The 22,813-nt window shown below is 56.8% G+C and overlaps 2 protein-coding genes across 2 annotated transcripts; both read right to left on the bottom strand.

The window, feature by feature from the left end:
• Positions 1 to 454: 454 nt before the first annotated feature.
• On the bottom strand, positions 455 to 6,532 carry GDI1 (GDP dissociation inhibitor 1). Its single transcript, XM_059156880.1, has 11 exons — positions 6,393 to 6,532; positions 5,035 to 5,142; positions 4,776 to 4,875; positions 4,503 to 4,637; positions 3,823 to 4,021; positions 3,420 to 3,551; positions 2,731 to 2,830; positions 2,140 to 2,311; positions 1,706 to 1,850; positions 1,524 to 1,578; positions 455 to 1,434 (listed from the first exon to the last, which is right to left on the bottom strand). The coding sequence occupies exons 1-11, from the start codon at positions 6,435 to 6,437 to the stop codon at positions 1,282 to 1,284; spliced, it is 1,344 nt and encodes a 447-aa protein (XP_059012863.1). The 5' UTR covers positions 6,438 to 6,532; the 3' UTR covers positions 455 to 1,281.
• A 583-nt stretch (positions 6,533 to 7,115) lies between these two features.
• On the bottom strand, positions 7,116 to 14,896 carry ATP6AP1 (ATPase H+ transporting accessory protein 1). Its single transcript, XM_059156879.1, has 10 exons — positions 14,694 to 14,896; positions 14,309 to 14,435; positions 11,764 to 11,838; positions 11,286 to 11,479; positions 10,732 to 10,772; positions 9,851 to 9,936; positions 9,176 to 9,414; positions 8,522 to 8,569; positions 8,203 to 8,434; positions 7,116 to 7,976 (listed from the first exon to the last, which is right to left on the bottom strand). Exons 1-10 carry the CDS (start codon positions 14,834 to 14,836, stop codon positions 7,767 to 7,769), a joined length of 1,395 nt encoding a protein of 464 aa, XP_059012862.1. The 5' UTR covers positions 14,837 to 14,896; the 3' UTR covers positions 7,116 to 7,766.
• Positions 14,897 to 22,813: the final 7,917 nt, after the last annotated feature.

The following is a 22,813-nucleotide window of genomic DNA, read 5'->3' as shown; positions in this document are numbered from 1 at the left end:
AACCTGGGCCACCAAGACCCTCCACTTCCTTAATGTTGAGCCCAGCCTAAGGCCAGACCCACACCCCACTCCAGCGCCCCTGTGCCATGCTGGTTCCCACTCCTTCCTTTTGACTCCCCCACCCAAGACTGGCCATGAACCTGGGCCCGAGTGCCCTCTGCCTCCTCGACTTAGAGACAAGGACCCTGGCCCCTGCACTTCCACCCCCACCCTAGGCCAGACCCCCTTCCCCCTATTTCCCCACACTGACCCCAAGGGGTTACAGGTCAGCACTAATTTGCCTGCATGTGGCTCTTTGGTTCAGGAGCTAACTCCCTGATGAAGGCAGTCACCTTTCACACCTATCCGGAGTAGAGCTAAACCGAAGTCTGAAACTGATAGAATGGAACAGCCCAAGGAGCCGAGGCCCCACCCACTGCCCAGTTTTTGGGGAAATAAAACTGAAGATCTGGGCCCAGGTTTCAACACAGTTTTATTGGGAGGTTTTCTGTGAAATACACTAGAGATTGGGGGAAGGGGACACATTCACTTTGCAAGGTAAGGGTTTCCCACCACTAAGGGAAAGGTTGTGGGGTGGGGCAGGGCATACTGGGGTTTAGATCCATTTTCCCACCTCCTTCTGCTTTGCTCACATTTTTTTTTCTCAGCAAATGCCAGAGAACACAAACACAAAAACAAGAAACAAAAACCGTGGGATCAACCTCCAACCGGGCCACACCCAAGCCCTCTCCCCTCCCAGGCCTCACCAGAAGGCCGCTGGTGAGAGGCACAGTGCTCCCTTCTCAGATTGGGTGGGCCAAAGTTAATAAATTAGAATAAATTAACAAGGGGGGGGCAGGGGATGCAACTTTGTGCTGGGAGGGCCCCTTCTCTCCAACACACACAAGAGTTGGTGGGGGGAGGCAGGGGCATCTCCAAAGGCCACTACAGTAGGGGTAAGAGCAGTGGGGGCAGAAGTAAGCTTTTCCTCCATGTTCTTCCCAAACAGAGCAGAAGAATTAGGAGTGGAGGGGAAAGAGACACACACAAGGAAAAGAACCCTCTTTTCCCAGAATAAGGGAATGCTATCCAACCCCCTGTCTCCTGAACCGTCGCTAAGGTTAAGGATTTGGTCAGTGAATCAATGAGGTGGGTGACAGGAATGTAGAACGTGGTGGGGGAAGCAGAGAATGCCGGAAACCGGGGCGCCCAGCCACACCCATCTCCCCAGCCCTCAAGGAGAACAGACTTAGGTCAGGGGAGAGGGTACCAAGGGCTGGGGTGTGTGGGGGGGGTCGTCAATCACTGGTCAGCTTCTCCAAAGACGTCATTCTGTTTGCGCTTCATGTTCTCAAAGTCAAAAGCAGAGCCTGCCATGCGCTTGTAGATGTCTTTGATGTCATTGCAGGTCGTCTCAAAGTGTGTGGTGGCATCATAGGAGCAGGAACAGAACACCTGGAAACATCCAGAGCCCCGGGCCAGGGTGAGTCGGGCAGGGGCCCTGGATGGGCAACCAGGAGCCAGGGCCAAGAACGCCCACTTACCTGGCTCTCCGAGCCATCGTCGATGGGCTCATACAAGTCACTGATGGCCACGAACCTGAGGGGCAGACAAGCGGAGGGAAAGACCTCACGACAAGCCTTACTCAACCTGGTCTCCCCACCCCCTGCAGCTCCCTGGCTCCCTCCGCTCCCCTAGCCTCAGCCCCAGCCCTTCAGCCCCTCACTTCTGGTCAATGGGCTCCAGCAGCTCCAGGGCCGGCTCAACCTCCTTTTCCGGCTCCGCCGTCTCCACTGTGGTGCTGGCGATAGCGACGTACTTGCCCTGTGCAGCCACGTTGTGCGCATACGAGATCATGCACACATAGATGTCTGCCCACGAGAAAGCGCTCCGTTAACACGGGCCCAGAGGGTTCCTGGAAGCTCAGCTCAATTCGAGCCCACCTGCCCAGCCCTCCCCAGCCCCGCAGAGCAAGCACCACCCAAACCCACCCTCACAGAGTGGAGTCCTAGCTAGCCAGTTGCTAGGGCGCCAAGCCTGGCGACTGCTAGGCGGCTCCCTGCTCTTAGGAATCAAGCAGACAGCCCCCAGAATGATGGGGAGAGGCAGAGCCGCCCCACAGAGAACACAGTGGAAGAAGTCACATGGGACTCGACCTACCTGACTTCCTGTTAACTTGGTTCTGGGGGATGATGATTTGGCAGGAGTTGGCGTCATTGGTGTTCTTGATGGGGTGGCTGAGGATGCAGATGATGCGGATAACCTGGCCAGCCTTCCGCACTCGGTCCGGAATGTAGCTGGGGTCACAGATCAGCTGCTTGCAGCGGGCCACCTGTGAAGACACCAGAAGGCCTATCCAGACACTCCCCTCGGTGGTCGTGGGGCCGAGTCCATGCTGAGGGCTGGCACCACACTCCTCTGAGCAGTCACCACTGCCCCTCCTGTAACACACAGCTTCGCTCCGTACCTCGGGGAGGTGGGCCCCCATATGCAGGGCTGGGAAAACCCTTCTGCTGAGACACCGTGCCCAAGAGCACTCCCCGAACCCCTGACACAGCAAGTGGGCTGGAAATGCCTCTCACTGACAGAAATGGCTATGCGGGTTTCTTCTGCAGCTCTGACCCCCAGCCCAAGGCTCTTAGACCTGATTAGCAGCAGTCACAGCAGAGCCACAGTCACTGGGAAGGGGGCCTCTAAGAAGGCCAAAAGCGCCACCCAGGCCATCATGCTTGTGCTGTGCAGAAGGCTTACCTCTCCCTCCGACTTCACACCCACCACCTTGCCATTCTCCATGATGATGTCATCCACTGGTTTGTTCAGCATGTAAGTCCCTCCATAGATGGCACTCAATCTGCGGTGCGGAGAATGATGGTGTACTCCACTGCCCAGGGGGAAGCACGGCCTGGTGCCACCGCGCCCTCCCCCCACCAGCACTGGGGGGACAGAGAAGGCAGTCCTGGGCAGGCAGAGCTCAGGTGACCGGCAGTTCTTCCCTGCTCTGATCCTGCCACAGACTCAGGACTGAATCTGGAGTGTTCCTTCCTCTCTGGAGCTTCCACCTACAACATTCTGCAAAGGGCCAGTATGAGGGTGGCATAAAGGCACAGCTCCTCATGAGAATGGCCCGGGAACAGAACGAAGGTCTTTGGAGAAGCCCTCTGACTCGAGGTTCAAAGGCCCCAGGCCCAGCCCTGGAGCTGCCTGACTCGGGCTGGGAGCCAAGCCAGCCCTGCTGCAGGCCTGGTCCTTCCACCCTGCACTTCCAGCCCCTGCTGCAGCATACCGCCCCCCGCCCCGTCACCAAGGTGCAGTATGAAGTCAGTCAGACCAGGACGGGAAAGGACAATTGCTACTTGCTATGGAAATGCTCAAGGGTGCCATCTCCATTCTTGGCTTTGGTCCTACTCAGTACTGTCAACAGAAAAGAACCACGCCCTCACCTTGCAAAGCCCTGGGGCAGCTCACCAAGGCCGTAGAGTGGGTATAAGTAAGGACTCTTTCCATACCGAGCCAGAGACTCACTGTACAACTTGATGCGGTTGATGGTCTCGAGACAGGGCTGGTCCAGGTAGCTGGGGGGACAGCGTCAAGAGAAGAGGCTCCAGCAGCAGCACCCCCAGCCCACCCCCACCCAAGCACCAGGCCAGCCTTCCCACCACCCTCTATGGCCTGGGGAAGACTACGGGTCAAATAAATGCACAGAAAAAAACAAAAAAGGCCAAGGACGGGCATGTGGCTGAGTAGAAATATGCAGGGTGGGTCGAGGGGGAGGCACGAAGGAATGGGGGGGGGGCAGGGCGCAGGCCAGACGAGGGGCACTCTGCCATGCCAGCTTCCTCTCACTCATCAGTGCGGTAGAGTGCCAAGGCATGGCCAGTGAAGTCGATGACATCCTGGCCCAAGTCAAACTTCCGGTAGACGTCACGCATGCTGGTGCTCTGGGGGTCAACACCCTCGAAGGTCTTGGGGTCATTTTCATCAAAGTTTGCCACAAACACCAGGAACTTGCGGAAGCGCCGCTTCTCAAACATGCCCATCAGATCTGTGGAAGGTGTGAGAAGAACCTTCACAGCACAGAACACGAAGCTCTCCTTCCCACCAAGCCGACCAAGAAAGCAGATGCCCCAACTCTCAGCTGAGTTTTGTTGCTGTTGTGTCGCTGAGCACCGTGTAACCTTCAAATAACCATTTTGCTCCTCACGGCCTGTTTCCCACCAGTACAACCAGGGGACTGGACTGGACAAGCCTGGAGCACTGTCCCAGCTCCAACACTTGGGGCTGTTTCACACAGGTCAAGTGCGGCCCCTGTCAGAGGCTGAAGTCCCTTCAGAAAGAGCAAGCACCCATGCGTCCCCTCCCCAGCGCGTGGACTTCCCTCTGGGCACCCACTGTGAGGCTCAGGGCAACCGAGGGAGGACAGAGCAAAAGGGCCTGGGGTACTGCACAGGGAACGTGACCGTGGGCAAGGGGCACCCTGTTCTGCCCCTCGCCATGGTTCTCTGGCTCAGAGAACATGTACTCACTGGAAGCCAAGGCTTCAGTCTCAGTGGATGGCACTTTATAGATCTTTCCACCCTTGTAGACGAAGCTGCCTTCCACCACCTTAAAGTCCAGGTAGCGCGTCACCTCTGTATACAGCAGCATCTTCACCAGCTGCCCTGTGGGGTGGTGGTGGGGACAACATCAGCACAGCTCCCTAACGGAAGCTCCCTAGCTGGTACGGCTGCCCCTTTTCTGGAGCCTGACCCTCGTCTGGTCGCCCTAATCACCCCCCACACCTCTTTCATCTCTCTCACCATTGGCCATGAGGAATTTGGGGATCAGATCAACGTTCCAGTCTCGGCCCCTGCCCATCGCCTCAGGGGGCCCCTCCAGCAACTGAAAACGCTTATACAGCTGCAAGCAAGAGAAACAGAGAGAGAGCACTCAAGGACCACCCTCTCCCGCCCCTGCCCCCTTGCACCCCCTTTCCTCCTTCCCAGCAAACCTGGGGAGCCACCCTTGCCCCCTGTGGGAGAGGTTAATGGGAGATGGGCCCAGGCCCAGCAGCCTCACCTCCTCCAGCGGTGTGATGGAAGAGCTCTCGCCCCCATAGTAGGGGTTCCGGTCCATATGCAGCACTTTCTTGCCGTTCACAGACATGATGCCTGACAGGATACATTCCTGGGGAAGAGGGCAACATTCGCTGCACTCCCACCTCCCTGCCTCCCCACCAGCGGCCCAGATCTGTTCCCCACCGTAAACCTGAGAAGAAGAGAGCAAAGCTGGAGCCTCTGCTCCAAAGAAAGCTCCTTCCACCCCTGGCGGCCGCCTCGCCTAAGATCAGGGATGACAGCTTCGTCTGACCAGAGTCTTTTATAACTTTGCTGGGCAAAGGGCTGAACAACAGAAGACAAATAACGAAGTCGCTGAGAAAAAGAGTGTCCGCCAAACACAGGAATGTTCTTCAGGCAACCACCATGCCAAGACAGTCCTGTACCTACACAGGGCCTCGAGAAAAGGCAGGAAAGACACAATGCGCCGTAGAAGAGATAGACTGACAGTGAAGGGCACCAGAACGGGAAGTGAAGAAAGGCTGAGCTCCGCCAGCAATCTCAGGCCCCACCCTGGGCTGCTCTTTCCTCAAAGGACAGGAGCCTCTGACCCTGCGCCTGTGCAGCCAAGGGAGGGCCTTCTGCATCCCGACTGAAGAAGAGGACTCTCTCCAGGGGAGTGGTCCAACAGGCTTTGGGGAAGAGGAAGATAAACACCCTCACCAGTTACTGTCCGCAGGCCAAGGACAAAGGCTGCAAATACTACCCAGCCTGTAATCTCCATGGGAAACCATGGTGGGGTAGTGGGAATGTGCTCACTGGCCCCACTGCTGCTCCTTCTGGAACATTCCCTGGGTCCCCAGGCCCCATAAGAAGCCAGGAACACAGGATGAGGGCCCAACTGGGCAAGACACCCTTACCCAGGGTCCTTGTACTTCATCCCCACCAGAATTAGCGCAGGATGGGGGGGGGGGGGATGCAGGATGGGGAGGATGCTGCGTGCGGGAGATGGGTAGGGGCCGGGTGGGCGGGGTCAGGGGCGCGGAGAGGGGACCTCGGGTTGCCTTGGGGTGCGTCTTCGGACCCAATACGCCGGGGTGGGGGAGAGAACTGGGGGGTCGGCCCTGGAGAGTCGAGGGGGCGGCTAGGTAGCTGGCCGCTTCTCGGAGACGGGGCCGCGACCGTGAAGAAAAACCATGTCGCGGGCGGGGGAGGTGGGGGCGGCGTCGGGCACGGGGCTGTCTTTTTGGGAGACTCAAGCGCCGAGGGGGCAGCACCGAGGACTGCAGTGACGGGAAGATGGGGTCGGCGGCCGGGGGCGGCAGCGCCGCAGGGAGGAGGGGGCGATGCGGGGTCCCGAGCCAACGAGGCCGCACTTACGGTGAGACCGGTCCCCAGCACGATCACATCGTATTCCTCGTCCATGGTCAGGCCTAGCTGCCAGCGCGCGTCGCTCCTCCTCCTCCTTCACCACAGCAGCCGCCGCCGCTGCCGCCGCACTGAACCAAAGATGGCGGCGGCCGACGCCGCTTGACCCCTCCGCCTCGTCAAAGAGTCCCGGCCCCTCCCCGCGTCTCGCCGCACCAGCGGGGGCCACCGCCTCCCCGACTCGCCTCCCAGGAGGAGTGGCCCGGGCCCGGGTCCCAGCTCCAGCGCGGTTCCGCGGGCAGCGTCCCTCGCCGAGGGCCCTGAGTAGACTGGAGAGGGGCGGGGCGGGCGGGGCGGCCGGAGGCCAGTGCTGCGGCCCGCGAGGGATCCGTGCGCGGGAGCCGCGCGCGACCCGTCCGCCCCGCCCCCCAGGAGGCTGGGCGCGGCGGGCGCGCGCCGCTGCGGCAGCCGGGGGCGTTCCCCTCGGGGTGGGAAGCCGGCTATTGTCACGACGATCTCCCCACGCCCCCGGGACACTGGGCGCCCCGCTCTTCCCCCACCCCGCGCGCCGCAGCCCTTCCGTACCCTCGCCAGTTAGGGGCCCGTCTTGCTGAAGACCCTCCGGCCTTCCCTTTGGCCTGGCTGCGTTACAGCTACATCCGGGCAACTGTCCCCGCAACCCTGAGCCCAGCGCTTCCCCTCGCGCCCTGTGCAAAATGAGTGACAGGAGTCCTATGAGCATGGCAACCTGTCTTTATTAGGAAGGAAACCACTGAGAAACCCAGCCTCCTGCCAGGCACCTGGCAGTAATAGGCCAGAGAACCAATGATCACACCCAGGCCAGTTGCTGTGCAGGTCCCTTCCTTCTCACGCCACAGAGATAAACCCTAGTGTACTGCTCATTATTAGCACAACATCACCAAAAGACAATGACACCAGCCAAGCAGGACACTTAAATAGTACTTCCACAACCCCCAAACGCAGGGGACGTCCAGCTTCTACCTACTGCACGGAGCCCCATAAAGGCTGAGGTGGGGGCTTTTGCTACACAAAAGCACTATAAACAGCAAGGGGAGAAGACACAGAGATGAGAATACAGAAGGGGCAGGAGGGGGGCCCAGAACGCATGTCCTCTTCCCCCTGCAGCGACTGGGCCTGGAGGATCTGTCTCCTATCTACGAGGAATATGTACACCTTGTTGATAGAGGTGGGGGGTGGGAAGCCCCTCAGTGGGTTGAACAGGGAACAAGACAGGCTGAGGGGAAGTGGGGGTTCATGCTATAGTAGGGAGAGGGGAAGCCCTTCAGTCCAGTGTGCCTCGAGGTGGGAAAGCAACAACCTGGACGCCATCATGCCCGCAACCCCCCCCCCCCCACAGGAACAGGATCACACAATCTGGGTCAAAGAGATGGTGGGGCCCTTGTGGTCGTCGAAGCGGTCCATGGTCTTGAGACTAAGGATCATGTGCAAGCCGTAGGTGAAGATGAACAGCATGAACAGGGAGGTGAGCAACCCCATCCAGATGCCGGGGGAGAAGAAGCCCGCGCAGTCGCTGGCGTAGGAGAACTGCTCGCCCGTCACGTTGAACGCTTGGATCTGGGAGGGACACAAAGGAGCGTGTGGCCCACACACAGGGAGACCCAGTGAGTTCCCAAGGTGGCAGGCAGTCCACATGGGAGGGGGCACTGTGGGGACACGACTCTCAACTGCATTCCCATTCCCCATTCCCAAGCCCAGGCCCAGCCCCTGAGACGCTAACACTCCTCGGTTCTCTACTCCCTGCCTCCTGCCAGCTCCACCCCCGCCCTGCACCGTGTCCCACCTGGAAGTCCTGAAGAGTCAGCTGCCAGAGTGAGGGCTGCAAGCGGGCCACGAGGAGATGGCCGTTCTTGCTGAGGCTGCTGACATACTCGCAGTGAAAGGAGTAGACACTGGGCCCCGTGACCCGGGAGGCATTGAAGTAGGCCACGGAGCCATTGCTGTGGATTTCCAGGCGCTCCATGGTAAACCAGTGCCGGGCAGACACTGGGTAGAAGCGGTTGGCCAGAATGAACCTGAGGGAAGCCATGTGGGGTGTCAGGCAGCTGGGAAGGCCGGAGCCATGCCAGCCCGCCCACATGTCAACCAACCCTCGGACTCACCTGAATGTCACTGTGGTACCAAAGAGCTGTTCATAGGTCAGCGAGAGCCTGCAGGGCCGGAGTAAGAGGTGAGCTGTTGGGCTCTGGGAGGGCCCCTAGCACCTAGCAGCTGAGCAAGTTCCTCAGGTCTACGCTACCTAAGCTGCCCCAGGACCTCACAGCCACCTGAAGAGGCAGCGTCCCCACCTGACAAATGAGAAAACTGAGGTCCTATCCCATCTAGGTCGGAACCCAGCACCCAAACCCCCCCTGCAGCTAAGTGCGCCTTCCTCTGGTTGCCCTGAACCCGCCCCACTGCCCTCCTCTCAGCTCCCCGCCTTGGGGTTGCTGACATGCGCAGATTGGACTTCGGGGATAAAGGTGGTCTCTCTCACCAAGGGAGGCTACAGAAGCCCTTGAACTAACTCAGTCCTGGCAGACACCCTTGGCTGTCACCCTGAGGCTGTTCAGGGGTGGGGCGGGGGGAGTGTCAGGTTCCCCAGTGACTGGGAAGTGTTAACAACCAAAGGTCCAGGCAAGGACTAGAAGGCATGGAGAGGCAGAGATCTCAGCAGGCCCCATCCCAAGAGCCCTCCACCAGCCCCACCCCACAATTCCACCTGCTTCCCACAGTGACAACCCCCCAACACCTGCAGTGACAGGCACTTGCCTTACCTGGCATAGGAGTCATTCCAGAAGGAGCCAGTCAGGTTGAGCTCCTGGACCCCAAAGGTGAGGGAGGTCAGGTCCTCCCAGTGGTCCTTGTATGCCACCGAGAAGTTCTGGGCCCAGAACAGGATCCGAGGCGCAGTGTCATTGTAACTCACAGGGGGATGGACGGCAGCTGCCGCCGACTGTTTTTGCAGCAGCTGGCGACCTAGTCCCCCGGCCACCATGGCAACATCACGGGCCACCTGCGCAGACAACGCACAAGCCCTCTCTCAGTGGCCCTGAGGGCATGGCACAGAAGCAAGTGACCTGCCCTCCCTGTCCCCGCTGAGCACCCTCTCCAGCACCTGCAGTCCTGCTGCTCAACTCAGAGGCCCTTCGGCCAGGAAGAGCTTCCTGAAGAGCTCCTGAAGATGAACAGCATGAACAGGGAGGTGAGCTTCCTACGCCCCTGAGCTCTTCCTAGTGTCTCCAAATTAGAACCCTTGGACACAGTGTCCCAACACAGCAGCCCGTAAGGCCCACTAGGCCAGATGGAAAGCTGTAGCCTGGAAGGAGGAAACGGGACTTTCTGGTTCATCCTCGCCCCCCCCCCAGGCCCAGGGAACAAAGTGGCCCCCTAAGGCCCTCTGCTCAGAGCCACACTCCCTCCAGGGCCCTGCCGAAAGGGACACGACATACCCTCGAAGGGCGCACCGCTGTGAGGGCTGCTGTGTACGGGACGTCTTCGGACTTGAGCGTGCTCAACACCTGTCCGATGACCTCATCTGAGGAGCAACGGGGAGAGGCCAGACCCAGGTCACGCGCGGCTCCTCACACGAACACCCCGACGCCAGCCAACAGATGGCAGCCCCGAGGCTGGGCCGTGCCATGTGCCCCATTAGTGGCCTCTCTTGATGGTGTTCAGTGGGATCACCTCGCTGAGGCAGGGACCACCGGTGTCTGCGGCGGAAGTCTCCCACGCCTGGCACCTGCCATGTCCTCTGCGGTGGGCCACTGAGCCCTTCACAGCTAGCTCCATCAACCTTCACCAGTGTTTTCGTTTCCATCAAGGGTCCTTAACAGCAGGTACGTCTTACCCCAGCCACCCCCGCCTCCCCGGGGACACCTGCGGCCTCAGGAGTTGGCTCCCTAAGGCCAAGCCCTAACTACATTAAATGAGAAAAGACACAGGGATCTAGAAAACTCCAAATTCACTTATAGGTTTTCAATGACCCTTCCACGGGGAAAGGCTGTCCTTTTTATAGCAGAAAAGAAGTCCTCAGCTCTGATTTTGAAACGGTGCTGGTCTATTAAACCCCAAATGCTAAGCTTTGCGCTGCCAGCATGGAGACTGACTCCGTACATTCTGCCATGGAAGGCCCCCAGGCGTGCCAACACCCTGCCCAGCTAAAGAGGGGTGAGGCCCGGGGGTCCGCATCTTTCTGCTCAGCTGCCAGTTGTTCTGAGAGGCCGGAGGGACACCCTGGAAACGCAGAGTGACTCAGGAGCTCTGAGGCAGCTCTCTGAGGCCAAGGACTCAATGAGGTTGGAAAATATGTGCCCTCCCCGGCCTCACTCACCATTGCCCGTGAGAACTTCCCTCGGCGCCATGAGACCTGAACTATGGGAGAGAGGCAGAGCATTAGAGCCCCTGCCAACGCAGACAGCTCCCCGCCGCCTGGGGACACCTCCCCTCCACTCCAGGCCGCCATCCTTCCCTACCAGCCCCATCCAATAGCACGCTCGAGACGGGGGCTCTGGAAGCCACGCTCACTCCTCCCTCTGCACCTCTGCCGACTCCACGACCCTGCCCTTGCCCCTTCTGCCCCAGCTTCACAGTCACACTCAAGGCCCCGCCAGCTGCTCTGTGAACGCGTCCCGGCTGGAGGAGTGAGCCCCCAACCAGCGGGGTCCACGCCTGTCTCATCTCTGGAGCCCAACAGGCCTCACTGAGGGCCAGACATGAAGTCCTGCGTCACCGCTGACCAGAGGCCCTTCCCGCCTCTTCCGGACACACGAAGCACCTTCTGCTGTGGCTTCAAGGTACTGAACAGGAGCAGGGCTGTCTCGAGCTGGGCTGTGCCACCACAGCCAGGCACCTCGACACAGTCCAGGCTCCGAGGCCGGGACGTACCCGGATGTGTAGGGCAGGCGGATCAGCAGCAAGGCCGGGAGGCTGGCGTTGAGCTTCAGCTCCCGCAGCGCGGCCAGGTCCACGTGCAGCGGGCTGGCCCCGAGCTTCTCCTGCAGGTACGTGCTCAGAGTGCTGGCCGCGTACCAGTCAACAGCAGGAAGCACCAGAGAGGAAGGGGCCAGGTCCAGGGCATTCTGGGGGCCAGGGAGAGGCAGAAGGATGAGTTAGCAAGGGAGTAGTGGGCCTGGGCCGGCCCCCAAACCTCTCTGGTGGCCCCATCTGGCAAGGGACACCCACACCCACACGCCGGGGATCTTATTCGAGGTCAAAAAACACCCCAGATTCCTGGCCCGGGAAACCTCAGGCCTTTCTGCCCCCAAAGCCAGTACCTCCGTTTCCTAAGGGGACAGTATTTACTGTGTTGGGGGAGGGAGTGCAGGACAGCCCCCGTGGTCCTTGGCTGTGAAAGGACTCTCACCTCCAGGTTTGAAAAGGCGCTGTCCTGCTTGTTTCCAAACACGCCACCATAGGCTGTGAAGTCCTCAATGCTCAGCTAGGGGGAAGCAGAGAAGACGCCTCAGAGGGTGGGGCCGGGGCCCAGGCAGGGCAGACACCCTCCCCGCACTTTTGCAGGGACAGCAAAATCTCATTTACAATCACAAAGGGTCAAGTTAAAAGAGTGAACAAAGGCCTGTTTGGGGGTAGGCAGTGGAGGAATGGAAGGTTCTCTTTTTTCCTTCCCGCACCCTCCTGGTAGGGTGAGAAAACATGGCAGGTGGTCACGGGGCTGGGAGGAAGTCCGCGGGCAGCTGACTTGTGGTAACGTTAGGATTAGATGAGGAACTGGGCTGGGAACTGGGAAGCTGGGGGAGGGGCTGGGGGCAGTGAGGAACAGTCACTGGGCTCCCCCTCACGTCCCATCCCCTGGGCAGCAGTCAGAGAAAGAGAACGCGCTCGCCGGTTCCAGCGGCTAGCACCGCCCACGTCCGGGCCGGACAGGACCCTTTTTAAAAGAGGGCAAGAGGTTCCTTCCTTGCCTGGGTTTGGTAGAAGAGGGGAGAAAGGTGAAGGTGTTGGATATGCTGAAGAAGGCACTGAAGTCTTCCACATGCTCCGGAGCACAGCAGCTGACCGCATTCCTTCCCCTCCATAACCTAGAGCTGTCCTCCGGCTCCAGCTCCCCACCCCAACTCCCGGCCGCCTCCAGCTTGTCCCAGTTAGGCCCAGAGGCAATCTTAATCAGTCTCCCTCTGCTCGTTGTGTTTAGTATACACACTTGCCCAGCCTCCTCTCCCCTCTAGACAGGAATCCTAACCCTATGTGGCTGCCTGAGCCCTCATTCTGAAAGCCCACAAATCACCACCGTGTCCTCTCCGTAGTCCTTGCTCAAAACTGCCCAAAGCTTCCTGCCACATTTAGGCTGCAAGCACCTTTCCCCCACTTCACCCCCTGGCTACCTGGCTAACCACCTCCCACCCCCTTCTCTCCCTTAGCGCCCTCCAGCCACGGCAGCTCCTTGCCCAGGGCCTTTCTACCTACTATTCGCTCTGCCGGGAACCCTCCTCCACTCATACCTACGTGGCTCTGTCCCAGATATCCCTCCACGGTGACCTTTGACTGATCACCCTATCTTTATTTTTAAGATTTTATTTAATTATTTGATAGAGATCACAAGTAGGCAGAGAGGCAGGCAGAGAGGGGGGCGGGGAAGCTGGCTTCCCGCTAAGCAGAGAGCCCAATGCGGGACTTGATCCCAGGACCCTGGGACTACGACCCGAGCCGAAGGCAGAGAGGCCCCAGCCCACTGAGCCACCCAGGTGCCCCTGATCACTATATCTTAAACAGCATCGCCAATCGTTCTGTTCCCTTGGCCTGCTTTCTTCTTTGAGAACTGTAGCACTGACATTGTATCATACACCGACTTAGCATTTACTTGCTGCCCTCACAAGAATGTCAGGTTCCTCTGGGCAAGGACCTGGATTATTCTGCTCACTGCTATGTCCCCAACATTTGACACCTAGTACCCAGTGGGAAGTCCGTATCTGGCAAACGAATGAATGGATGGATGCCATAAGGAAACCCCAGATAGATGTTTTACAAGGGTTAAAAGAACTGCTCAGTCTCTGGTATCTTCGTTTTCCAGATGAGGAACCTGCATTCACAGATTATCTCACATGTCCAAAGGCTGGGAAGTAGTAGAATGAAAACTGAGTTCCAGTCTAATGACATGATTTCCCACCTCTTGGAAGGAGTACAGGCCAGTATAACCATCACTATCTGCCCACAGACCAATGGAGCAAGACCACAAGGGGAACAAGCCACACAGGCCACCACCAAGGAAGGAATAAGCAGAGGCTCGATAACCTCCTGAATGCCCTAGAATCTCCTCCTGGGCCATATGCCTGCTTTGGAGGCAGAGGAGCATGGCAGGGAAACTATAACCCGGAGCACAAGTCGGGTGTGTGTGTGTGTGTGTGTGACAGACTCAGGCTGGAACCATAAACCACGGAACAGCAGCCAATGGTCGCACCTCTACCAGCCCTGTTCCTTGGCAGTAAAACCAAGATAATGACATCAGCTTAGCACTGTGCCTATGAAACACTCAATAAATGATCATGTTTCGATTATCTCTATTATGATCATTAAAGTTAGAATCACAACTCTGTCACCCATCAGCTGTGTGACCCTAAGCAAGTCATTTACCATCCTTGGACATAAGTCTTCCCATCTATAAAGAGGGTTGATAATCCCCACCACGAGGGGAGCTCAGATAAGTGCTCAGTACTCAGTAGGCATCTGGCCTCTGACACCCCCCAGCTATCACCCAATCAAGTCAGTGCCATTTCAAGGGCCGCAGCGTTTCCACTGAAACATCTCTTGCAGTCCTTCCCTAGAGAGGAGTCACACGTCCCTACAGTTGGGACAAGGTCACTGAAGCTTCCTTTGGGGAATGGGCCTCAGTGTCCTGGGAGGAGGGGCCTTCTTCCTGATGACTGAGGGAAAGAGGGTTGCGGCGGGCGCACCTTGTCCTGCAGGAACAGCAGCACATTCCGAGGGCCCAGCTCCAGGGCGGGGTCTAAGTAGGTAGACAGCTGCAAGTCGCTGGTGATGTGGCCCTCGTGGGTGTTGGCCGCAGGACCCCACAAGTCCCTGGCAGGGGACAGAAGAGGTGCTGTCAAGTGGGGGCACATGGCTTGGGATCTGAAGCTCATGGGCTCCCATCGTGTTGTGTGGGGCCCCGAGTCCTGACCCCGCTGGCTCACTATGGGCGCCGAGGAAGGGACAGTTCCCCTCTGCCCGCTTCGGCTGCCGCTCGTTGAGGACAGCCCTGGAGCCGGGAGAGGGCAGCTCAGCCGCCGCGGCGCGCAGCGCAGCCAGCCCCGGCCCGACCCGGCCCGCCACGCTCACCGGTCACTCGACCACAGCACCAGCGGCACCTGCTGCTCCGCCGCCGCCACCGCCATCAGCAACAGTGGCAGCCACCGCATTTGCCAGAGTGCTGGGGCCTGCCGCGTCCCCGCCTGCGCCCGAACCGCTGCCGTCGCCGCCATCACAGCCTCGGCCTCCACCTCCACGGCCGCCGCTGCCACCGCAGATCAGGTGACAGTCGCCTCCGCCCGAGCCCCGCCCCACACCACCATTGGCTCGAGCGCAGGCCTGCTCGCCAGATCAGCAGATGACTGGGCAAAGCTCACGCCACTCACGGCCGCTCCTTTTCACGGATTGGCTGTACGTGTCTCCAGGCGCGCGCGCTCCAAGTAGGAAAGGCGGTAGGGCGGAGCTCCGCTGGCCCCCAGCGCGCGCCCCCTTCCCACCGGCTGGGCACGGGAGTGGGGCGGGGCTGGGGCGGTTCTGCTCCCTCGGTCCCCCACACGCCCGGCTTCGTGTCTCCCCGCTTTAATCTTCCTTCCGCTTAAAATTGCAGGGGTGGTTTTTTTTTTTTTTTTTTCCTATAGATGGACTCTCCCTGAGACAGGTGAGGAGGGAAGAGGACCCAGGCTAACGCCCAGAGGAAGGTCCAGCACTGAAACTGGGCAGGGAGGAGAAGGGTCCAAAAGAGAGATCAGAGAAGGATCTTCAAGGAGGACGGGAAGAGCATCAAGAGAGGGAGGAAGGGAGAAGCGTGGTTTCAAGGACACCACAATTAACCATGTCAGGGTCAGCTGCTGCCAGGAAGCAGGTAAGATGAGGACAGAAGACTTTCTTGGACTTAGCAGCAACTGGAGATTTTGGCAAGAGCGATGTCAGTAGGAGGAAGGAGACATCCTTGTAGACTGTATGTTCTCGGTGTGCTTTAAAGAGAGGAAAGACACAGTGACAGCTATAGTCAGAAGGTGGGAGACACCACCTCAGATGAATTGGAAGACTATTATCTTTTTCTGTGCCATTTTTGATTTCTCAGAATGGTGACTATTAGAAACAAACAAACAAAAAGCTAGTAACTATAATCCAAGATTGAACTCGCATTAAGGATATGTGCACTGACTGATTTAGGAGGAAGTGAACTGACGCCTGCAACTTAGTTTGAAATGCACCAAAAATAAAACGGAGGGAAGTGTGAGTACAAAGATAGGTTTGCAGTAAAGCAATAATAGTAAAATGTTCGTGGCAGAACCTAGGCGACGGATCTATGGGTTGGTACTGTAAGCTTTTTTTTGACCTTGCTATATGTACTGGATTTAATGGTGACCCCCTGAAATTCATTATCCATCCAGAACTTGGAAATGTGACCTTATTTAGAAATAGGATCTTCGCAGATGTAATCAAGACCAGATCATGCTGGATTCAGGTGGGCCCTAAACCCCATAACTGGTGTCCTTATAAGAAGAGGAAGGTTTGGGCACCAGGAAGAAGGCCATGTGACAATGGAAACAGACTTTTTTTTAAAAGATTATTTATTTATTCACTTGACAGAGAGATCACAGGTAGGCAGAGAGGCAGGCAGAGACAGAAGGGGAAGCAAGCTCCCCGCTGAGCAGAAAGCCCGATGCGGGACTTGATCCCAGGACCCTGAGATCATGACCTGAGCCAAAGGCAGAGGCTTAACCCACTGAGCCACCCAGGCGCCCCTGGAAACAGACTTTTGCAGCAGCCAGGCAAGGAATCGCTGGCCCTGCCAGCAGCTGGAAGAGGCAGAAAGGATTCTTCTCGAGAGCTTTCAGAGGGAGCGTGCACCCTCCCATACCTTGATTTTGGACTTCTAGCCCCCAGAACCTGGAAAGAAGAGATTTCTGTTACAACAGCCCAAGGAAACTGATAACACTGGATGTTTGACATTTTTCTTAAGAAAAATATAGAAAGACGGGTGCCTAGGTGGCTCAGTGGATTGAATCCTCTGCCTTCAGCTCAGTTCATGATCTCAGGGCCCTGGGATCAAGCCCCGCATCAGGCTCTCTGCTCAGCGGGGAACCTCTTCCCCCTGTCTCTCTCTGCCTATTTGTGATCTGTCTGTCAAATAAATAAATTAAATCTTTTAAAAAATATATAGAAAGAAAAAAGTTTGATAATGCCCATTGTCGGTAAGGGTGTTAGGAAGTAGAGTCTCCCCTACACAGTGGTAAGAGAATCTGTTGGTAGAACATTTAGGGGGGATAATTTGGCAGCATCTAACAAACGGGAAAATGCATCTGACCACTAACCAAGCAATTTCCCTTTGAGGGATCCATTCAACAGAAATATTCAGCTGAGTGGGGCACCGGAGTGGTTCAGTCATTAGGCGACTGCCTTTGGCTCAGGTCATGATCCTGGAGTCCCAGGATGGAGTCCCACACTGGACTCCCAGCTTCATGGGGAGTCTGCTTCTCCCTCTGACCTTCCCCCCTCTCATGGTCTCTCTCTCTCTCTCTCTCTCTCTCTCAAATAAATAAATAAAATCTTTAAAATAAAAAGAAAGAGGGGCACCGGGGTGGCTCAGTGGGTTAAAGCCTCTGCCTTCTGCTCGGGTCATGAGATCAGGGTCCTGGGATCAAGCCCCACATCGGGCTCTCTGCTTGGCAGGGAGCCTGCTTCCTCCTTTTTCTGCCTGCCTCTCTGCCTACTTGTGATCTCTGTCAAATAAATAAATAAAATCTTTAAAAATAAATAAATTAAATAAAATAAAAAGAAAGAGTCAGCTGAGCGCCAGACCCACCATTTGTACTTGCAGGAAGTTGGGCGGCCATGACTGGACACCGGGACATTACGTCCAGCCACTGTGGCCACCGCCCCTGCGCCATGACTGGACACCGGGACACTACGTCCAGCCACTGTGGCCACCGCCCCTGCGCCTTAGACACCGGGACATTTGGAACTCAAGCCAGGAGGCTGCTGAAGCAAAGCACCACACCCAGGGCCGTGCCTGTGCTTAGCGAATTCAGTTTGCCTGTGGCGCTCCAGAAGCCGCGCGGGAAGGCTGCGCAGGAGGGCTGGATGCTGAGCCCCTCACGGCATGCACCATGACTGCTGCCCAGCCCCGAGGCTGACAGCTCCCTGATTGCCTCTGTTTGTCTGAGAACCTGCTTCAAAGAGATTGTGCCTGTGGTGGTCACAAATGTGGCTCAGACTAGGACAGGGGCAGTTCTGCCTGGGGAGAAGAGGTGGGCTTGACAGGACGTGGTTGAGGAAAACAGTGTCCAGACGTGGCTCTTGGGTCTCTCTGAGTTGGGGATTGAGAGATAGTCAGTTGGTGACAGTTATAGTTGGGGTGTTGTGGGGCCCCCAAGTGGCAATGTCCAGGCCAGAGGCAGGGAAAGGTTTGCACTGGAGCTTATTCTAGTCCCAGAAGCCCCAGAGGGGTTTGAAGTCCTGGTGCCATGATCGGGTCATTATTTTAAAGGGCTGATCTGGCTGTGGGAAGGCAGAGCAGGCTGGAGGGGATAAGAATGCTAGGAGAGACCACAGGAGGCTGTCGCCTCTCTGGGAGAGAGATGACAGGAGCCTGGCCAGAATCATGGAGGGGCAGAGAGAGAAGGCTAGAGAAACCAGAGGCTGGTGCCTTGCTGGTCTGGGACCAACCTAGGTGGAACTGGGGATTACCCACGACCAGGTGGTATGAAGGCCGGGTGGCGGCAGGGACCCGGAGAAGGTGGAGCCAGAGCTGGGGCAGCGCAGGGAGGGAAAGGGAGGGAGCAGCCCTGGGCTTGCGCCCTCATTCAGTCACTCACCAAAGTCCTGGAGAGCCTGCCTGGGCTGGTGCCCCATGGGGAAAGAAACGAGGACCCTAAATGGCATCCTAGTGTAGGCAAAGTCCCCCAGGCCCCGGACAGACCCAGCAAGGCACACGTTTTGGGAGGAAAGTTCTGTGATAGTGCCGCACGAAGGAGGAGAAGAGATCGAGGCCAGGGATGGACGTCCTGGGGACCAGGAGAAGGTGACAGAGTGACAAGAGGAGCCAGTGGCCACGGGCAAACTGAAGAACGCAAAAGCACAGTTTAAATCAAGTTGAAAGGCAAAGGCTTTCTCTCAAGTGTGATCTTGCTGGCCAGCAGTCTCGCCGAAATGCTTTCATCCTTAGTGGGGAAACCGTGGCTGCTTTTATTCCTCTCTGAGCTGTCAGCAGTCCTTGGAGTGGTGACTCTCCAAGCTTCCTAAAGCACTTGCTATGGGCCAGGCGCTGGGTCAGACTTGGACCCCCCTACCCAGAGTTCACAGTCTGATCTGGGGAGATACGGGGCAGTAAGTCACGACACGGGGTGATGGATGTTGGAAAGCAGGAGAGACGGGGCCGCAAGTCATCGCAAGCCTGAATCTGACACTTGCCATTCTCCGGTTTTTCTTAGAGGGTCGACCATGTCTGTATGTGCCCACAAACAGTCTAGGGCTTCGTCTTCTTGTATTTGAGCTTGACGGAATGGCGCCATCCCGTCTGCAGTCCTGCGCGGGGGCACAGATAGCTTTGTCCCACTGCGGCACCGTCCAGTGTGCCCGCCGGCCACAGCTGCGGGCTGCTTTCTCTTGCGGGCCGGCGCAGGGCTGCTTCCTGCTGTTCCCAGTCTTTCTGCCGTGAGGTCCTTGGTGACCTACGAATGCAAGGTGTGCAGGTGCCTGGTAGACAGCACCGTTGTCCACAATTATTCGGGCTCCTTCTTCCCTTAAGAGCCATCCTCCTTGCCCATCGCCAGGCAGGAGAGGACGTGGAAGGGCCAGATTTAAGGAAGCCCCCAGCACAGCGATGACCCGGGGACCAGAAGACCGCCATGGCCACTGTGGGAGCCTTTTGACCCCCTGGAAATGAGCCAGTCGGCGGCCCTGGAACACTGCTGCCCAAACCTCGAGCCATGTGCTGAGTTCGCTGTGAGAATGAGAGGAAGGGGGCTGCCACCTCACTCCCGAATTCCCAGTCACCCCCAGTGCGACCCCCCAGCAGGATGGAAGCCACAGCCAGAGCCCACTCGCCCAGACCTCGGCACAGGGCTTCGCAGGCTCTCCTCCCCCGCACACTGCCCACTTGCCTCAGCTGGCCGGATCCACAGGCTGACCGAAAAGGTGGAAAAGGGCACAAGACAAAGATATACAGTGCAATGACTTACCAAAGCAAACGCTCCCTTGGCATCATCCAGTTCAAGAATTCAAATTCTCAGTCCTCGCTGATCGCCTCCTTCTCACGTCCCCCAAAGTGACCGTGAACCTAACCTCAGTGATCAGCACTTCAGGTCTTATGATTTTACCAACTGCATTAATTTGTTGCAGCTGTTTGAACAAAATAACACAGACTGGGTCGTTATCAACAGCAGAAATTTAAAAAATAATAATAAAAAAGAAAAAAATTACTTGCTCACAGCTCTGGAGGCTGGAAGTCCAAGATCAGGGTGCCATGAGGCAGGGCGAGGGCCCGGGTGCAGGTTGCAGACCCTGCATTGTATCCTCGCAGTGGCGGGGGGCAGGGGCAGAGCTCTCCAGGGCCTGTCAGGAGGCGCTAATCCCAGTGATGACAGCTCCAGGTTTCAACACGGGAATCTGGTGGCAGTTGGGGGCGGACACCAACATTCAGACGCTGGTACCCATTAAGTATACGTCTCTGAATGTGATGGCAATATCCCCTAGATAAATATTCTGCCGGCCATTGAGCCATATCGTTGGCGAAGGACATTTGAGTGGTCTCCCACTTTGCTTAGTATGGCCGACGTTGCTGCCAAAGATCGTGGATACGTCCTGTGGTGTGAATTACTAGGTGGGGACTTTCCAGGTCCTAGGGTATATGTGCTATGTGCTGGGTTGGATAATGTCCCAGGAAATTCATGCCCACCTGGACCCTCAGAACGTGACCTTATTCGGAAATAGGCTCTTGGCAAATGTAATTAGCTATGATGAGGTCATGCTGCATTCTTTTTTTTTTTTTTTTTTAATTTTTTTTAAAGATTTTATTTATTTATTTGTAAGAGAGAGAGAGAGTGAGAGCAAGCACAGGCAGACAGAGTGGAAGGCAGAGTCAGAGGGAGAAGCAGGCTCCCTGCGGAGCAAGGAGCCCGATGTGGGACTCGATCCCAGGATGCTGGGATCATGACCTGAGCCGAAGGCAGCTGCTTAACCAACTGAGCCACCCAGGCGTCCCGCATTCTTTTTTTTTTTTTTTTTTTTTTTTATTTGACAGAGAGAGATATCACAAGCAGGCAGAGAGGCAGGCAGAGAGAGATGAAGGGAAGCAGGCCCCCCGCTGAGCAGAGAGCCCCATGCGGGACTTGATCCCAGGACCCCGAGATCATGACCCGAGCCAAAGGCAGTGGCCCAACCCACTGAGCCATCCAGGCGCCCCGGTCATGCTGCATTCTTTAGAACGAGCCCCAATCTGTATTTATTTACTTTTATTTTTTAATTTTATTTATTTATTTGTCAGAGAGGGATCACAAGTAGGCAGAGAGGCAGGCAGAAGGAGAGAGAGGAAAGCAAGCTCCCTGCTGAGCAGAGAACCCAATGCAGGGCTCGATCCCAGGACCCTGAGACCAGGACCCAAGCCAAAGGCAGAGGCCTAACACACTGAGCAACCCAGGTGCCCCTATTTTAATTTTTTTTAAGATTTATTTATTAGAGAGCGTGTGGGGCGGGGTGGGGGCAGAGGGACAGAGGGGGAGAGAGCTTCTAGCAGACTCTGCGCTGAGCACAAAGCCTGACATGGGGCTCGACCCCAGCACCCTGGGATCACGACCTGAGCTGAAGGTGGACACTTCCCTGACTGAGCCCCCCGGCCACTCCTAATCTATATATTCAATAGCTCAGTTCCGGAGAACTGACATCTTTGTTATTCTCATGAGCTTGGGATCTTTATTGACTCAGGTCTTCTTTAATGTCTTTCAGTGTCTTTCCTCATATAGGGCACCCGGGTGGCTCAACTGGTAAGAATTCAACTCTTGATTTCAGCTCAGGTCATGATCTCAGGGTCGTGAGATTGAGCCCCAAGTCAGGCTCCACCCACAGCGAGGGGATTCTCTCTCTCTCCCTCTCTCTCTCTCTGCCCCTTCCCCCTTGCATTCACACACAGACACTCTCTCTGTCTCTCTCTCTCTCTCTCTCAAAATAAACTAAAATAAAGCTAGGGAAAAAGAGGGGCGCCTGGGTGGCTCAGTGGATTAAAGCCTCTGCCTTCAGCTCAGGTCATGATCTTGGGGTCCTGGGATCGAGCCCCACATCGGGCTCTCTGCTCAGCGGGGAGCCTGCTTCCTTCTCTCTCTCTGCCTGCCTCTTTGCCTACTTGTGATGTCTCTCTCTCTGTCAAATAGATAAATAAAATCTTTAGAAAAAAAAGACCATGGAGGGGCGCCTGGGTGGCTCAGTGGGTTAAGCCGCTGCCTTCAGCTCGGGTCATGATCTCAGGGTCCTGGGATCGAGCCCCGCATCGGGCTCTCTGCTCGGCAGGGAGCCTGCTTCCTCCTCTCTCTCTGCCTGCCTCTCTGCCTACTTGTGATCTCTGTCAAATAAATGAATAAAATCTTTAAAAAAAAAAAAAAAAAGACCATGGAGAGTAATAAAAATGTGGAGCTTTGTGCAGGTTGGGGCTTCATCTCCTCATGTCTGGTGATCTTTGTGTTCTTCTGGGGGCATCTTAACTCATGGGTGGACTGGAGACCTAGGTGGAGCTCACTTCACTCTAGAGGACTTGCTTCTGCTTCCACCAGGAGCACCACCCGCCCCGCCTGTGCTCCTATCAAGGGCCTCAAGCTCAGCCAAGGAGGCCCCCCTCATCTTGCATCACAGCGTGTGCTGCTCACAGTGGCTTGCTGGGCCCTCTGGAGACATCGTCCCTCCCCGGAACCAGCTCGGGGAGGACGGAATTGCTCTCTGCTTCTCCCTGCCTTGCTGGATTTGGGTTTTGAATCAAGTCCGTTGGGCTCGCTCTGCCTCCTTTGCAAAATAAGATTAATGCGTACCTTTGCTAGTTCGTTATGGGCATTACAGATAATGACTGAGGTTTTCTGTTTTCTTTTCCAAGTAGGCTCCAAGCCCAGCATGGAGCCCAACACAGGGCTTGAACTCACAACCCTGAGATCAAGACCGGAACTGAGATCAAGAGTTTCAGGGACGCCTGTGTGGCTCTGTTGGTGAAGTGTCTGCCTTCA

This window comes from Mustela lutreola, chromosome X (assembly GCF_030435805.1).
Source record: "Mustela lutreola isolate mMusLut2 chromosome X, mMusLut2.pri, whole genome shotgun sequence".
NCBI lineage: Eukaryota > Metazoa > Chordata > Mammalia > Carnivora > Mustelidae > Mustela > Mustela lutreola.
The sequence above is the reverse complement of the archived record's forward strand: the minus strand, read 5'-3'. Positions and strand labels throughout refer to the sequence as shown.

Excerpts from the sequence above, each read along its gene's own strand:
- GDI1 (XM_059156880.1), bottom strand. The coding sequence starts at position 6,437 with ATGGACGAGGAATACGATGTGATCGTGCTGGGGACCGGTCTCACC. Across the intron at positions 2,312-2,730 it reads GTGTGAAGTCGGAGGGAGAG|GTGGCCCGCTGCAAGCAGCT; the intron begins GTAAGCCTTCTG and ends GTGTCTTCACAG. Across the intron at positions 1,435-1,523 it reads ACGATGGCTCGGAGAGCCAG|GTGTTCTGTTCCTGCTCCTA; the intron begins GTAAGTGGGCGT and ends GGATGTTTCCAG.
- ATP6AP1 (XM_059156879.1), bottom strand. The coding sequence starts at position 14,836 with ATGGCGGCGACGGCAGCGGTTCGGGCGCAGGCGGGGACGCGGCAGGCC. Across the intron at positions 10,773-11,285 it reads CGCCTGCCCTACACATCCGG|TTCAGGTCTCATGGCGCCGA; the intron begins GTACGTCCCGGC and ends TCTCTCCCATAG. Across the intron at positions 9,937-10,731 it reads GGAAGTTCTCACGGGCAATG|ATGAGGTCATCGGACAGGTG; the intron begins GTGAGTGAGGCC and ends GTTGCTCCTCAG.